General features: G+C 51.8%; 2 protein-coding genes across 3 annotated transcripts in view; one reads left to right on the forward strand and one right to left on the reverse strand.

Moving 5' to 3' along the window:
- Positions 1 to 16,306, reverse strand: part of SYNGR1 (synaptogyrin 1) — a 360,929-nt gene that overhangs the window by 170,611 nt on the left and 174,012 nt on the right. The gene's annotated exons all lie outside the window — the stretch shown is intronic.
- DNAL4 (dynein axonemal light chain 4) lies at positions 8,615 to 13,754 on the forward strand. 2 transcript variants are annotated; one of them, XM_069855658.1, is made up of 5 exons: positions 8,615 to 8,694; positions 10,222 to 10,442; positions 11,276 to 11,359; positions 12,560 to 12,658; positions 12,782 to 13,754. In XM_069855658.1, exons 2-5 carry the CDS (start codon positions 10,371 to 10,373, stop codon positions 12,815 to 12,817), a joined length of 291 nt encoding a protein of 96 aa, XP_069711759.1. In that variant the 5' UTR covers positions 8,615 to 8,694; positions 10,222 to 10,370; the 3' UTR covers positions 12,818 to 13,754. The 2 variants fall into 2 exon arrangements, with proteins under 2 accessions (XP_069711759.1, XP_069711750.1); XM_069855649.1 differs by having other exon boundaries at positions 12,560 to 13,752.

Here is a 16,306-nt window from a genome sequence, read left to right on the forward strand (position 1 = left end):
TCCAAATGAGCCCAAAGGCTTGGCCAGGAGCATCTTCACCTCCAGCCTCATTCCCTCTTCTCCTGCAGCCCTGGTTTTCAAGCATGGCCCTGGGGAGGCTGAGGGAGAATGGCAAAGGTTTGTTGGGGCAGCGATCCCTCCCTGCATTCCTTCCCCTGCCTTTGCTGCCTGTTTGGGCAGGGCTGCCCGAGGGGAATCAGGCTTTTGAGGCAGAGGGAAGCAGAGCTGGACCCACCAAGGGACCAGGAGGAAAGGGGAAAATCATCTCCCTCTGTCCTTGCTCAAGGGGGAGTGAGTGCACTGGCAGAGGGAGCAAAAACAAGAGAAAAAAAGGAGCTGGAGGATGGTAGTGGCCAGAGGAGCCCTGCCATTCTGTTCCCTAGTCTTTTGGGCACTGGATTCAGTGGCTGCCCTTGCCTCCAGATGGGTTCCCTACTTTGAGCTGCTCCTGGCCAGGGACAGGGCTGCCACCAGCCTTGGAATTGGGAAGGGCAAAGGGGTGGGCTGGTATTTTCCCCGTGGAGTGCCTGAGAATATGCTGTTTCCACACTGCGTGGTCACCAACATCTCGATATGTGAGTGCGTGTGTGTGTGCGCGTGTGCGTGTGTCTGGGGGGGTGGGAGGGTTATTTCAGGGGTCTCACGGTTGCTCAATGCAGTGTCCAGCTTCTAGTGCTCCCTCCAACCCCAAGTCCCACTTTGCGCTTTCGTTGATGGCTGTTTCCCAGCCCTGAGGAGGTGAAGTGGGTGGAAGGGACAGCCCTGCCACCCAGCATCACCCTCCCGCAGGGTCCCCGCCGGCGATGGGGCAGCTCAGCCTGCCGAGGGGGACGCAGCAGGGATAGGGCACAGCCCTTGTGCCAAGTGGGAAACACTGTGACCTTCGTGCACCCTGCCAAGCCGCCTCCTCTTCCTCGCTCGCTCACGCGCTTTCTCTAATGCCGAGTTGTGAAAGGGGCCCCTGATGCGCGCCTGTGTGGGGACGTTTCTTTTGTAAAGCTGGTCGTGGACAATAAACGTGATGTTTTCTGTTCAAGCCTCCTGCTGGGTGTGAGGTTGCTGGGGGGATGGAGGGGAATAGCTAGCCCAAGCCAGCGTGTCCTTCCCCGGGGTGCCCAGGGTGGCATTCCTAGAGGGAGATGGCCAGCCCACAGTTGGCATTATGGAATGATCAGCATGAGCATCTGGGTATCACTGTGCTGGGGTGGCGGGCGATGCCACGGTTTGGGCACCTCTCGTCTCTCCCGTTGTGGAGCAGCGTGGGGTACAGGCTGCTGCTGGGGCTGGGGGTAAGCACCACTCTGTGGAGAAGAAACCCCTGTCCCCATGACAGGGAAGCAGAAAGCAGTGGAAAATCACAGCTTCCAGGTCAGATCGTGATGACGAGGAGCTCATGTCAGGTACAAATCTAATTAAGTGTTAGTAATGAGTTCCTGACCTAGCTAGGCATGAGCTTGTCTGCCCTCAGCACGGCTCTTAGAGCTGCCTGTTCGAGAGCAACTCATGGGCAGGTCTGGACAATGCTCTTGCCCCTCAGTGGGTCCTGTCCCTTCTAGGAAAGGCACAACCTCACCTGTATTTGGGGAAACGAAAGCATAAAGCCAGAGGACCCAGTGTTCCTCAGGGTCCTGCCATTGCTGGCATGCCACTGGAGTCTCCTTACAGAGACAGAACCATCCTCATAGCCCCTGCTGCTCCTTCTGGAGGAGATTTAATGACATAAAACAAGCCCTGGGGCTCTCACCTTCAGCACATCTCCTCCAAGTTGAAGGTTTTGTGGTTTTTTTTTTTGAAGAAAAAATGTAACTTTGAGTGGGTGCTGGAGCATACGCTCAAGGGCTTTGCTGAGCTGGAGGATCCCCTCACATCCCTAACAGGAGGGGGTTCAACAGATGACCTCTGCTTGTAACCCCAAATAACAGCAGCATAATTAGGAAAGAAGGCACCTTTTGGAGGAGGAAATGTCCAAACCCATTGCTGGGGTCGCAAACTCTGGAGGAGATAAAGTAAGGGCAGGGGAGGGTGGGGCTGGTCCAGAAGACTCTCCTGTGAAAACTGCAGGAGTCCTGCAAGGAGGCTTTTGGAGGATGAACGAGGGCGGAAAGAGCCTGGCCACTAGTGTAGATTATTGGCATGAAACCTGTTCCTCCGGAGCCCAGAAGCCCTGCCCACGCTAAAATCTGTGTGAACCTCCCCCTGGAAAAACAGAAATAAAGGGACACCAGGAGGTGCTTGGGCAAGGATGCCCTCCGCCTCCCTGCCAGACTCTACTGGCACATTCCCAGCCATGTCCCCAGGACACGTGGATCTGTCACTTCAAAAACAGCAGAAAGGGGAGAACCTGGTGGTACAGCTTCTGCAAGGCCTCTTTGTCTCCCCCGAGAGGGTCACAGCCAGTTGGGCAGAGCAGGGGGACACAGGAAGACCTGAGATAATTTATTGAGACATTTAAAAAGCTTACAGTGAATGCCTCCATATAAAGTTCTTTAGGAACCAAAGGCATTACAGAGAGATTAGAAACCGGCTGGGAGACAGAAAATCAAGAGTAGAAATAAATATTTGATTTCCATCCTGCCCTGACTCTCTGCAGGAAGCAGAGGCTCATTCTCACCCATCTGGGGAGGTGCAGAGCAAGAAGGGATCATTTATTTTTGGTAAGCCAAGCCTTGCCAGAGCTGCAAACCTGCGATAGGGCTGAAAAGGTGGAGGAAACAACAAATCAATGGCGCTGCTGGCTGGAAGGAGTAATTACAGTGACTTACACATATTGCTTGCTTCTAAATTAACCAAGAGCACTCAGGAGAAGCCCCACATCTCTCTAAGGGCAACCGGTCGGAAAACAACGTGTCACGTGTAGAAGAGACAAGGAGCAACAAAGTCACCCTTGGGAGGGGTTAAAGAAGGGACTTTTTAACAGTGACACAGAAAAGGTTTTGCAGTCGGAGTAGATGCGCTCAGCTATGTCACTGGGTTGAGTCCAGATACCTAAAATGGGAGGGTAAAAAAAAGAGGGAAAGAAATGGAGGAAACCTAAGATGGGAGGGTAAAAAAAAGAGGGGAAAAAATGGAGGAAACCCAAGATGTGGGTAGAGCAGATGCAGGGGCACCGTCAGGCTGTGGCAGTTCAGAGGGGGCTGGTGTTAATAGGAGATAGCAGGAAAGATGAGTGGATGCAATGGATCCCACCTACATGCTCTCCTCTATTGCCCCACCAAGGGGCTGTGATGTTTTGAGGGGTAGAAATGAACTGATATTTCCCTTCTTAATCCATGAGATTCGCTGCCACAGGGTTTCCCATGAGCCAAGGGATTAGCTGGACTGAAATGCTCCCCGCCAATAAGGGCTTCATCCTGAAGTGAACAAGACGACTAGGTCAAACGTAGCAACAGGATGGCTTTTAATGATGGGGTTTGAGGAGAAATCACTGCAGTTCCTGAGCCCCACCAGCCCCTGCCCAGCTTGCCACAGGGCACCACCAGCAGAGCAGGCTCTGCCTACCTGGGAAGTCCTGGGAACCTTGCCTCAGGTTGGGTTTCAGAGAGCTCCTGTGCTCCTCGGCACCCACAGCCTCAGCTTTGAGCTCACAGCTCGTAGCTCTGTGGCACGTCAACCTCCCAGTCCAACCGGAACCAGGTCAAGCCAGCTGGTACTTCATTCCTGGGAGGTGACACTTCCGAAGACCCCATTACTCGCGCTACCCTAGCAGTGAGGGGGGGGGGGGGGGGGCTGCTTTAATTGCCTCCCTCTGCCTCCCCATCCTGCTGGGAGCCTCCTCCACACCCTCCAAAGCAAGGCTCATTAAGACTCGTGCGGCACTTGCACGAGGAACACACTGTGCTTCCAGAGCGTCTGGCACAGGAACAGCCCCCACGTGGCGGCACCGTTACTAGAGGTAGCAGCTGTTACCAGAGGTAGTAGCCAAGGGATCACACGTGGGGCACTGCCTTGCCCAGCCGGCAATGGGATCTGGCTGTCCCATAGCAGGTTGCTCTCTCCTCAGAAGCAGTGGGCTGGGCTGCTTCCAGCTGCCACCTATTCCTATACACCAGCATCCATGGCTCTGCCTTCTCGCAGTTCAACACAGCATGGTAGGGCTCCAATCCCAGCAATATGCAGCTTCACCATCCTCATGGAGCCTCCTGAGCACTCCTCCTGCCTCCAGAGAGCCAAAACTGTCTTACGCGTTCCAGGGCAGCTGCAGGACAGACCTTGGCGTGCCCTAATTCCCAAGCCCAGGCCCTCCAGTACCACCTAAGGTGGTGTGGGGCAGTGGCCAGCCCCCAGGCTGTGGCCAGCAGGCAGGACAGCTTATCCCTAACCCAGTGCCTTGTTGCAGAAAGGAGATGAGGAGTGGCAGGGACAACACAGGGTCCCAAAACTTGCCTAGGGTGTCTGTGGGTGCCCTTTGCCTGACAAAGAATCAGCCTGCCATCCGGTTTTCTCCTGCTGTCAGCGATGGAGATGGCTGAAAGAAGGGGGTTGGAAAGAGATGATTTTTAAGGTCACTTTCAACCCAAACCATTCTGTCATTCTTCGAAAGCATGGGGTGGTGTATAAATATATTATATACATACATTTCACAGTCGGTGACTACATTTCTGTTTCTCAGCTAAGGAGTATGACACACTGTAATGTTGGGTGGCAAACAGCACTTCTCTGTTTTAATGCATTTCACTGTGGCTGAAGGAGTTCCCTGTAATTAGTGGCAAATAAGAAGGGACCAGCCCAGGCAGAGTAACTACTGTGTTTCCTTACGGGTCCGCAAGTGCGAATCAGACCCTTGCCCTGCACTTGCGTTCGTCTACAGATGCAATCTTGTTCAGTAAGGAACCTAAAGAGCAAGTGAGGCAAAGGAAGCTGCATATCTGCCTTTTGCACTAACAGCTAGGGACTGGTATACATTAGTTGTGGCAGCCCTACAAAAGATTTGACTAGGTTGCAATGTTATAGAGAGGCAGCTTGAGGAAAATCTGCACTTCAGGGTCTAGAAATGAAGCTCCTTGCATTTTGCTAAGTCGTAGCAGACGACACCAAGCCAGTGGGATGCTCTCCTTCCTCAGGAGGCATCTCTACCTTGCAGCCCTGCTGTATCACCCACCACAACAACAGAAACCACGGCGTTCCCAACTTCGTACCCTCTGCAGTTTCGGGTTTGGCTATTTTTCCTTAGCTTTTCACCTAGGAGCCGCTGATGAATAATCCTTACGACAAGTCCCAGCATTTCCTGAGGGAACCGCTCCCTGCGGACACATTGATCAAAACCAGAGCACACTTAATTGAACGCAAAATCCCACACGCATGCGCACTCCCCGTCCCCACACACACGAATGGAGGCATACGCACACAAACACACTAGCTCATGCTGACTTACTGCTTAGTACCAAAAGTGGGTGAACTACATAGGGATTAAAGCTTAAAAAAAAACATAGCAAGAATACAGTGCTTGAAAGCATCACATCCCTGGAGAGATTAGAGTAGCTGCCTGGAGATAAAGTAATGATGATGGAAAGATCTTCTTCCTCGCAGAGGTTCTATTCCTAATTATCTCCCTTGCAAGGAAAAAACAAAAAAAAGATCTCCCAGCTTTTATCTGTCTCTTGACAATTTTAGCGCTGCGCCTGCCTCATTGCAGGAGGCCAATGTGTGCCAAAAGGAGGAAGGAATTGATGCAGGAGGTCGGAGAATGAGGGAGACAGGAGGCATCGCTTCATTTCTGTCACCTCTGGCAGCGAAGGCAAAAGGAAAGATGAATGATCACTGCTGCGTTGTCGTTCTGAGCCCAGAGACAGCTCTGCTGCTCCACCACTGCTTTGTCAGGAAAACAACAACCAGGAGGTCTGATTCACTGTTACACCAGCGAAAGAGGCCACAAGATACTCTCTGTCCAGCGACAGGAGATTATGGTGAAGGAAAAGGAATTCTTCACAAGGTGGCTGGGTTAGGGGAGTGCCAGGCATGTTCGCCCCCTCTCCCTCTTTTCCTTCTCAGACAGCTAGAAAGCATTTCTGCTTTCACCAGACAGTCAGGAATGAGGATGTTTCAAATATATGCCAGCCAGAATATATGAAAGATCTGGCCCACAAGCCACCCTGCAAGATAAGGATGGCCCTGATGCAAAATCTGGCATCACTCCCAGCAGCCAGGGCTTTGCACTGAAGTAGTCATAGAATCATCAAATCATAGAATCACCAGGTTGGAAGAGACCCACCGGGTCATCGAGCCCAACCATTCCTATCAAACACTAAACCATGTCCCTTAGCACCTCATCCACCCGTGCCTTAAACACCTCCAGGGAAGGTGAATCAACCACCTCCCTGGGCAGCCTCTGCCAGTGCCCAATGACCCTTTCTGTGAAGAATTTTTTCCTAATGTCCAGCCTAAACCTCCCCTGGAGGAGCTTGAGGCCATTCCCTCTTGTCCTGTCCCCTGTCACGTGGGAGAAGAGGCCAGCACCCTCCTCTCTACAACCTCCTTTTAGGTAGTTGTAGAGAGCAATGAGGTCTCCCCTCAGCCTCCTCTTCTCCAGGCTAAACAACCCCAGCTCTCTTAGCTGTTCCTCATAAGGCCTGTTCTCCAGCCCCTTCACCAGCTTTGTTGCTCTTCTCTGGACCCCCTCCAGATCCTCAACATCCTTCTTATGGTGAGGGGCCCAGAACTGAACACAGGATTCGAGGAGCGGTCTCACCAGCGCCGAGTACAGAGGGAGAATAACCTCCCTGGACCTGCTGGTCACGCCGTTTCTGATATAAGCCAAGATGCCATTGGCCTTCTTGGCCACCTGGGCACACTGCTGGCTCATGTTTAGTCGCTGTCAACCAACACCCCCAGGTCCCTCTCCTCCAGGCAGCTTTCTAGACAGACTTCTCCTAGTCTGTAGCTCTGCACAGGGTTGTTGTGCCCCAAGTGCAGGACCCGGCATTTGGCCTTGTTAAACCTCATGCCAATGTTTTGGGTTGGAAGCAACCTTTAAGGAATCATCCAGTTCCAACTCTCCCTGCCACAGGCAGGGACAGCTTTCACTAGATCAGGTTGCTCAAAGCCCCATCCAGCCTGGCCTTGAACACCTCCAGGGATGGGGCATCCTTGACTTCTCTGGGCAACCTATGCCAGTGCCTCACCACCCTCACAGTAAAAATATTCTTCCCAACATCGAATCTAAATCTCTCCTCTTTCAGCTAAAAAGTGAAGAAATTTTTCCTGATGTCCAATCTGAGCTTCCTGTGGTGCAGCTTGAGGCCGTTCCCTCTCATCCTATCACTTGTCACTTGGGAGAAGAGATCAGCACCCACCTCACTACAACCCCCTTTCAGGAAGCTGTAGAGAGCAGTAAGGTCTCAGCCTCCTATTCTCCACGCTAAACAATCCCAGTTCCTCAGCCACTCCTCACAGGACTTGTTCTCCAGCCCTTTCCCCAGTCCTGTTGCTCTTCTCTGGACACACTCCACCAGCTCAGTGCCCTCCCTGTGCTGAGGGGCCCAAAACTGAACCCAGGATTTGAGGTGGGGCCTCACCAGTGCCATGTACAGGGGCACAATCACACCCCTGCTCTTGCTGATCCAAGCCATGGCTGATCCAAGCCAGGATGCCATTGCCCTTCTTGGCCACCTGGGCACACTGCTGGGTCACGTTAAGCCAGTTGTTGACAAGCACCCTCAGGTTCTTCTCTGCCAGGCAGCTTTCCAGCCACTCTTCCCCAAGGCTGTAGCATTGCATGGGGTTGTGACTGAGGTGCAGGCTGATTGGCTTTGTTGAATCTCGTACAACTGGCCTTGGCCCATCGATCCAGCCTGTCCAGATCCCTCTGCAGAGCCTCCCTGCCCTCAAGCAGATCAACACTCCTGCCCAATTTGGTGTCACCTGCAAACCTACTGAGGGAGCACTCGGTCCCCTCCTCCAGATCATTCATGGAATCATAGAATCACCAGGTTGGAAAAGACCCACCGGATCAGCAAGTCCAACCATTCCTATCAATCACTAAACCATGCCCCTCAGCACCTCATCCACCAGTCCCCTTAAACACCTCCAGGGAAGGTGACTCAACAGGACAAAAGGGCCATTCCCTCTCGTCCTGTCCCCTGAGACTTGGGAGAGAAGGCCAGCTCCCTCCTCTCCACAACCTCCTTTCAGGTAGTTGTAGAGAGCAATGAGGTCTCCCCTCAGCCTCCTCTTCCCCAGTCTAAACAACCCCAGCTCTCTCAGCCGCTCCTTGTAAGGCCTGTCCTCCAGACCCCTCACCAGCTTCATACAGACATTGAACAGGGCTGGACCCAGCACCGAGCCCTGGGGGACACCACTTGTGACCGGCCTCCAACTGGATTAAACTCCATTCACCACCACCCTCTGGGCCCGGCCATTCAGCCAGCTCTTTACCCAGCAGAGGCCGCGCCTGCCCTGCCCAGGCCCGCGGGATTTTCGAGCAGGACGCTGTGAGAAGCGCCCCCGAAGACCCCACGGAATCCACCGCCCCCAGCCCAGTCCCGGGCGCCCCACGTGCTCCCCGGCCCCGCCCGGCGCCCCCGCGCGCCCCACGTGTTCTATGGCCCCGCCCCCTCTCGGCGCTTCCGCCAATCAGGTGCGCCGGGCTGTGCGCTCGCAGCCAATGGGCGACGCGGCGGGCGGGACTTCCGGCCGCCGTTGCTATGACGCGCGCGGCCCCTCCTTAGCAACCGGCGGCGGCGGCGCGGAGGGGCCGAGGTGAGGCCGCGCCCGGAGCCCCCGCGGCCCCTTCTTCCCCGGGGCCGCTCGGTCCAGTTCTTCCCTCCCGTCCCCGCTTTCCTTTCCCGCGGGGCTGAGCGCGGCGGGGCGGCTGGAGGGCCCCGCTTCGGGTGTGCGGCCTGCGCGGGCCGCGTTCCGCCGCACGGGTGGCGCCGGGGGGCGCCATGCCCCCTTCTGCCCCTCCTCTCCCCGCTTCCCCATCCCGGTGGCTCCGATCTCGCTGCTCCATTGCCCGCCGCCGGGGCTGCCGTGTGCTTTGCCGTGTCCCTGCACCCCTTGGAGGGGTCTCCTCTGTGCCGTGCCCCCTGCTCCCCGTGACCCCAGTGAGTCGAGGCTGCTCCATTTCTCGCCACTGTGCTGCGTCTTTGCTGGACTCAGGGTGCCCCCAGACCGCCTCCATGTCTTCTCTTTCAACCGGGGAAACCGCAGCCCCCGGCCACCTGTCTGGGTCTGTGGCCACAGGCGTGTCTCTGGGTATTGCAGTGGCTGTTGGGGTTTTGAGTCGTAGAACCATAGAACAGTTTGGGTTGGAAGGAACCTTAAACATCATCTAGTTCCAACCCCCCTGCCATGGGCAGGGATATCCTACTAGATCAGGCTGCCCCATTTTACCTCACTGAGGGAGGCTGGTGCCAGCCAGGTGCCCCTTCTATCTTTTGGAGCTTCTGGGGACGACTGCTGCACCCACAAGCCCCTCGTGTGAGAATCCAGTAGGCTGTCAGAGCTGGTGCTTTAGCCAGCAACTCTACACACTTGGCCTAAATGCTTGCTCTGTGTGGTGTTGCCCGATACCATCTTTGTTTTGGTTTTCCCACCTTTGCTTCCTCTGAGCGGGAGAGGAAGGTCCTTTGTACTAACTGAGAGAAGCAGAGGGAGGACCATGGTGAAATGTTCTGAATCTGCCGGTCACATAGTGCTGTGCCTCCCCGTTGCCTGAGAAGAGACTAGTTGGTAATGAAGCCCAGAGGCACGGTCCAGCATTGTCCCATATGGTTCTCCCCAGCTGACAAATGGTTGGAGATGCGAGGAGCAAGTGCATAAACTAGACCGAGATGTTCCCATTAAAACGCTTCCGTTCAGACATGTACACTGATGCTGTTCCTAAGATGCCCTTACTCTTCATTTGTCTTGGGCGGTTTGAAACCCTCATGGATAAAAGCATTCTGGGAAAATCCTTTTGGAATTAATCAATAGACATAATGGCTGATGTATTCTTCTCCCTTTTCGGAAGCTCTGCCCTGACTCACCTCTTCCTCCAAGCTCAATTGGTGCTTCTGGGAAGTGCTGTGTTCTTGAAGCCTCATTTATGGAAAATGATACATTTTTTAAAATTTGTTTGCATTAATTGTCTGAATGATAACACTCTTAAGTGTATGGCATGCGAAGATGGTACTGAGAAACAGGGAGTAACCAAGATGGGACAACCTTCTCATAATAGTTTTATTGGCCTTCCATTTTAATTCCGAGTTTTCTTTCTCTTCTCTGTGTTTGTTTTTGTTCAAGCAGTGTTTTCTGGGCCAAGAAGTTTACCCTCCTGCTGAAGCTGCTCTGTCGGCGTTCACAGAACCGTGTTCCTCTCTGCTGTCTGCACCGCAGCACCTTGCTGAGCTCCTGGCAGCCCCTCTGCCCCTTCCCGGGGTCCCTGTAGAAGGGCCATGGCAGACACCGGGGAGGGGAAAAAGGAGGAGGCTGATTATAAAAGACTTCACAACTTTCCACTGATTAGGGTAAGAAGAGGGATGCATTACACATTTACCAGTACTGCAGATATTAAATTCTACCTTTGTTCTCACCAACCTTCCAAATTAGAATTTCTCCCACTGAGTAGCTGCTGTGAGAACACTTTTACTGATGGTCTTGTGGAGGTATCCTGGTCACCATCACTTTCTCCCTTTCCTTGACTTCTGTTAGGGAGACTTACTAGTACAGTTGTTCCTCCTGATCTGTCTTTATAATAGACAGTAACAAACAGATTGAGCGTGCTGCCTTTGGAGCCCTCTCCTGTGTTCTGGATACAGTTTGCTTTTTTCCCTAGAGAAAGTGGGCTAAAAGATCTTGCTAGCCAGCCAGATAGCAGAAGAGGAAGAAAAGGCTGTGTAATTTATACTTCTTTGTCGTGCTTATAGCAAAATTTAAGGCCTGTGGTTGGAGCAATGTTAACGTGCTTTCCCCTCATCCTGTAACAGAAAAACTGACAAATGTATTTATCTCCTTTAAGGTGCGCTTACTGGGTGCTGGTCTTAATGTTAGGTAGCAAAGAATTGTGCATTGGCCGGGATAAAGGCACACATGGATCCCTTGTAATGCAGTAAGCCATTTTCATATTTGCTGTTCTCTGAAACACTGGAAATTCTTGGTGTATGGACAAGCACGTGTTGCTGGTGATGCCCCCTCGATTTGAAACAAGGATTAAAAGTCACAGGGCCTCACTGCCTTCTGCCCACACCCAGCAGTGTAGCTGCCCACTGTAGTCTGTGCAGAAGTAAGGCTACTTACCGTTGTCTTGTGTCTATCTCTTAGTTTTTCTCCTTAGTTCCTCTTGTTTGTTTGCTCTTTGCAGCACACAGACATGCCGGAGGAGATGCGTGTAGAGGCCATGGAGCTGTGTGTCACAGCATGTGAGAAATATGCCACCAACAATGAGGTACTACCCAAATCCCAAAATGACCAGCCTTCAGTTGCTGTGGCTCGGGGAACCTGCGGGAGCAGGGGTAAGGGTGTAGGGCAGAGCCAGGGTCAGATCCTGATCTGTCCAGGGCAGAGGGAAGTCAGGCTCTGACATCCTAGTTCTGCGCTGAGCAAGGGTAGAAGGCAAAGAGCTTGGCTAGATCTCGGATTCAGTTCCCTTTGTCAGCAAGATCCATAATAGCCCTTTGCTTTCCTGCAGGAAGCAGAGATCAGTAGTGATGCCACCTCCCAAACCTTACCTCCTTCCTGCTTGTGACATACTTCCACTCTGCTCATTAAATGCCCTGTGTCCTGAGGGCTTGGTTAGGAACTATCTGGAGATGGGGCCTTCGTGTCTGTTCTTCAGTGCTGAGCAAGCTCGTTTCCACCAGAGTGGGGAAGAGACTCTGGGTTTAGGGGTGAGCACATGGAAGTCTTTGAACCTTTAGGTGCAGTGTTAAGTCTTCCATTTCTGCTTTCAGCCTCTAGAATGAAATTGGATGAGCAGATGGAGGGGTGATGCAGAGTTACGGTTTTTGGAAAGGCTGCCCTTAACTTTGAAAGCGAAAGTGAACGCACCTTGCTCCTTGGGCAGGACACAGACTGCCTGTTGCCGGAGCACTTTTGTGTTGGAGCAAGGCAAAGCTACAAAGCCAGAGATTCCTTCTGTCCCATACTGCCTGAGATACCACATGTCACTGCAAGATCTTCCTCTTTTTTTTTTTTTTTCAGACCAAGCAGAGTGTGGTCTGGGAGAAGCGAGCCTTTTAAAAGTCAGCCTAGTTTCAGTGTTTTGGTAATTAGCTGGAGGTAAAAAAAAAATGGACTCCTGTAAAAATAGCTGCAGCTTAGTGACCTGAATCTCCTGTCACGCTTGCTACACCGAGCATAACTCCACCAGCCTCTAAACCAGAACCCTTGTTTCAGACTGTGTGAACGAGAAAAGTGATTGCTAGATGCAGTTCTTTCTTCTAGCTGCTGTGTCGGAGGCTGCTGGAAACACGGTACCCTTGGGCCTGGCTCTGGGGAGCATCCAGTTCCTGCAGCAGAGCTGCTCTACCTGTTGCCTATGGATTGAGTCGTCTGTTAAAAGGAGAAGATGACTAGGGGGATGTTTGCATAAAAACTCAGTGCTTACTCAGTCTCACTCTACTCTCTCCTTCTTAACATTTTCCAGAGCGCTGCCAAGATGATCAAAGAGATGATGGACAAGAAATTTGGGTCCTCCTGGCATGTGGTGATCGGGGAAAGCTTTGGCTTAGAGGTCACTCATGAGGTGAAGAGTCTTCTGTACATGTTCTTTGGTGGCAGCCTAGCCGTGTGTGTCTGGAAGTGTTCCTGACACCTGGCCAGGTCTCAGACTCGCTGCATACAAGAGGTTTCTTCCTTCTCTTTTCAGGTTTTGTACAATCTGGAGGTGGGACTTTATTTTTAACAGTATAATGTCAGTATTTTTTATTTTTTCATACTGACATAACAGTTCCGTAGGATACATATAGGAGGTGCGTGAGTGCATATAAACTTGCTAAGCTGTCCTGTCCTTGCTTGTGGGATTTCTCATCTGTCAGTGGCTCTTTCCTTGGTGTCTGAGCCAAAGCAGGAAGGAGGTGGGGAATAGGTAATCTCACGACACCCTGCGGCGTCATACAGCAGTGCTAGGAAGGGGAAGCAGAAGAGAAAAGATTCTATCTAGCCCTATGGGTTGTTTTTCCTCCCACTTGTTCCATGTCGTGTCCTCTCTTCTCTGCCTGCCCCACCACTGTGTGGTATGGCTCTGATCAGCAGCTCTCTCTCTCTGAATGCTGAAGAATGCCTTCTTCCCCGACTTCTAAGATGTCCACACGGAGCTGACAATGCCAAGAGTCTTTCTTCAGGCTGCCCTATGGAGGTGTTAGCCATAGGGAAGTAGACTCAGCTTGCCCTTCTCTGCTTCTTTTGGGAGGGTACAACAGCTGAGCTGCCTGAGTGTAGGATGTTGCTATGCAAACTGCCCCCTCTTTTCTCACCCACTGCACGCAGAGATAGCATGAAAACACGGGCGGCTGACGGCGCCTGGGGAGTGGGTGAGAACTCTTCATAAGGCTCGAATGCCTCCCTGTCAGTTCTTGGGGGTGTTGCAAGCACTGTGTACTTTCAGCATCTTGTTTGGAGGCTGGTAGGAGAAGGAGGCTCCATGTGAGATATCACTTGGTCATCAGAAACCTACCGTCTTTTTGGACTTGTGTTCTTTTAGCCTGTTTCATTTTTTAAAACTGTCAGCGTTGGAGGATGGAACGAACATAATTGTATGTTACGTAGATGGCTTATTTATATAAATATGTGGAACTGTGTTTTTACAATAAAAATTTAGTAAGGTATCCTTTTCTGTGTGTATTTTAAAATGGAAATCACAAAGCGGAGGGTGAGAAGAAAAAGTAGTTCAGGAAACATGGAAGTAAGTAAGCAGTGATGTAGCTTAGGGGGGAGGACAGTTATAAATGTCCATCCTGCCTGTTTCCCGAGTGACTCAAAGGTGTCAGAAACACACTGTCATCCTCCCCATTCAACTCCTTTCACCCATCCAAGCCGTGATGCTGAGGAACGTGGCCAGGTCTGCAGTGCTGCTGGCCAAAGTCCTCAGTCCACATAGCTGTCTAAGTAGCAGCAAGGCAGTTGTACCTGTGTCCCCTGCCCAGCTGGTGTGCCTCTGCTCTGCCCTTTGGGGAGTTGCCTTTGTGCCTTCCTTGGTTTGCAGGCTTTCCTCGCAGGATGTCACCACCGATGGCGCCTCCTGCTTTATAAGTGGCTACAGTCTAGTCCGTTGTTCAGTTCCAAAGGACCTTTCTGCATTAGTGCCTGCAGTGGATCAAACTGTTGAAGAGTTTTGTTTCTTTTCTGAACCTCAGTCTGATACTAGAGATGTCCTTCTTCGGTTTCATTGTATCATGGTCTCTTCAATAAGCCAAGAATTAGAGTAATATGAAGACAACTAGAAATTATTTCAAGTTTGGACCATCTGTAGTGGCTGGGTCTGACATCCCATTACATAATTCCTTATTGATTGAGTGGAAAGGACTTGTAAGGCAGGAGGAAAAACATGTAACTGATCTCATAAGGTAGTTTTTACCCTGATAGGTGCCCTGTGCTGTGGACTACAGTGCCAGAGACGTTATGCAGTGTGGAGTCCAAACCGTTCGAGCTGCCTGTTGGTGTGGTTGCTCTGCCTCACTCCAGACGACTGCCTTTGCATGCAAACAGCACTGCTGACTGGCACTTTCTGCAGCCGGCAGGTGGGAAAGCAGGTTTTCTTTTCCACAACTTTCTGTCTCCTTTGTTTTATCCCCACAGTTCCAGAGGAAAAAGTAAAAGGTCTTTGGAATGCCCCATGTTGGAGCTTCATGATATTTTCAGCCATAAAGAGAGTATTCTCTTTAATCATATTTCTTTTACGCTAATGAATAATTAACCTCTGTGTGCATATGTTCAGACACGCTGGTCATAGGCATCTCTGCAGGGTCGTGCTGACCTGCGGATGAGCGCTGGGAGCCGCTTACCTCAGTGCTTTTGGCCTTGCTGCTTGTCTGTTATCTCTTTGTCCACCAGCTGACCACAGCTAATGTCTCCGTGACCCGCATCGGCAATAGGGGAATGTTGACTGCTCCCCAGCCTTCTCGAAGCACGAGCACACAAACAGATTGAGGTGAACTAGGTGTGAATTTGCAGTGAGCCAGCTCCCACGCTGTAACTCCCCCAAGGTAAGTGCAAGGTGTCTCACAGGAGAGCAGCAGCAGGCTATTTCTGTTTCCAAAGGTGACAGCTTTCCCCCAAGAAGTTACCACAAAGAAGCCAACCCATCTTAGCTGGTTTGTGTGCCTGTCATCGATGCTGTATGTGAAAGCACAAGCCTCAGCTTCCCAAAATTCAGCTGTGCTTGTCAGGCAAGTGTTCAATGCGACAGATCAGTTTTCCTGCCCCCTTGCAAAGGGAAAACTGCGCCACGCTGGCCCCTGTGTCTTAGAAGAAAGAGGCTTTTGCCCTCATTTTGCTGTGGAACTAACACGCTTTCCCAGCATGCCTGTAGCTTTCAGGGAAGTATGGTTCATAGATCAGAGGCAGACTCTTGTCCTGTGTTTTCCCACAAAAGACCCCTCTGCGACTGATGCTTTGGAACCTCTAGGGCCTATCTGCTTTTGACTATAAAACTGCAGTCTCTTGCTGGAGTTTTTACCTTACGGATTTTCAGCAGAAAGCTGGGGAAGTTGGCAACAGGTGGCTTGCTATTGTGTTCTTTCCCTCTTATTTCTTGCCCCCTGCATATTGCTGCCATTACCCATCAAAGCATCAGGCTGAGTCAGAGGTAGAAAAGGCAATGAAAAACGTAGGGTGATGCACTGATTCCAGCTGAAATGACTGTCTTTATCTGCCCGTCCCGGAAAACTGTGACAGCAGCTCAGAGGGTTGCGCTTCGTGATTTCATCCCTTCCCTGCTGAGGGAAGATGGGCAACATCATTATCGGCTGCCTGGCAGCCAATGCCAGCAGTGGAAATGTCCTCAGACGTACAGCTCCTCTGCTGCACCAAGGGTGACTTGAACCTGCTGGTTCCAGCAAGAAAGATGCTGGGAAGATGGAGGAAGAGCTGGCGTGGAGGGAAGATGGGAAGAAAGAGGTGCAAACTCAAATGCTTCTCTGTGATGATGTCATGGCAACAAGGTACGGCAACAAGCTGTCAGGCAATCAGAGCAGGCTTTGAAGCTCTCCAGCTCTTTCCTGTTGCTGTGGGTTCGTGTCCGAGTCCCTGAAAAATCTTTTAGTTAATATTTAATGCTGGTATTCATGTGCTAGGGGTGGCAAGTGCCCCACCTAATACCCCTGCCTCTACTTTCCAATGGGATTCTAAATTGGGGTGGAGGGGGGATTGCAAACTCCCCTAGCCTGGGAATCAT

Source organism: Phaenicophaeus curvirostris, chromosome 1 (assembly GCF_032191515.1).
Source record: "Phaenicophaeus curvirostris isolate KB17595 chromosome 1, BPBGC_Pcur_1.0, whole genome shotgun sequence".
Taxonomy (NCBI): domain Eukaryota; kingdom Metazoa; phylum Chordata; class Aves; order Cuculiformes; family Cuculidae; genus Phaenicophaeus; species Phaenicophaeus curvirostris.

Coding starts and splice junctions, on each gene's coding strand:
- DNAL4 (XM_069855649.1), top strand. CDS start 10,371: ATGGCAGACACCGGGGAGGGGAAAAAGGAGGAGGCTGATTATAAAAGA. Junction 10,443..11,275: donor ACAACTTTCCACTGATTAGG/GTAAGAAGAGGG, acceptor TGCTCTTTGCAG/CACACAGACATGCCGGAGGA. Junction 11,360..12,559: donor AATATGCCACCAACAATGAG/GTACTACCCAAA, acceptor AACATTTTCCAG/AGCGCTGCCAAGATGATCAA.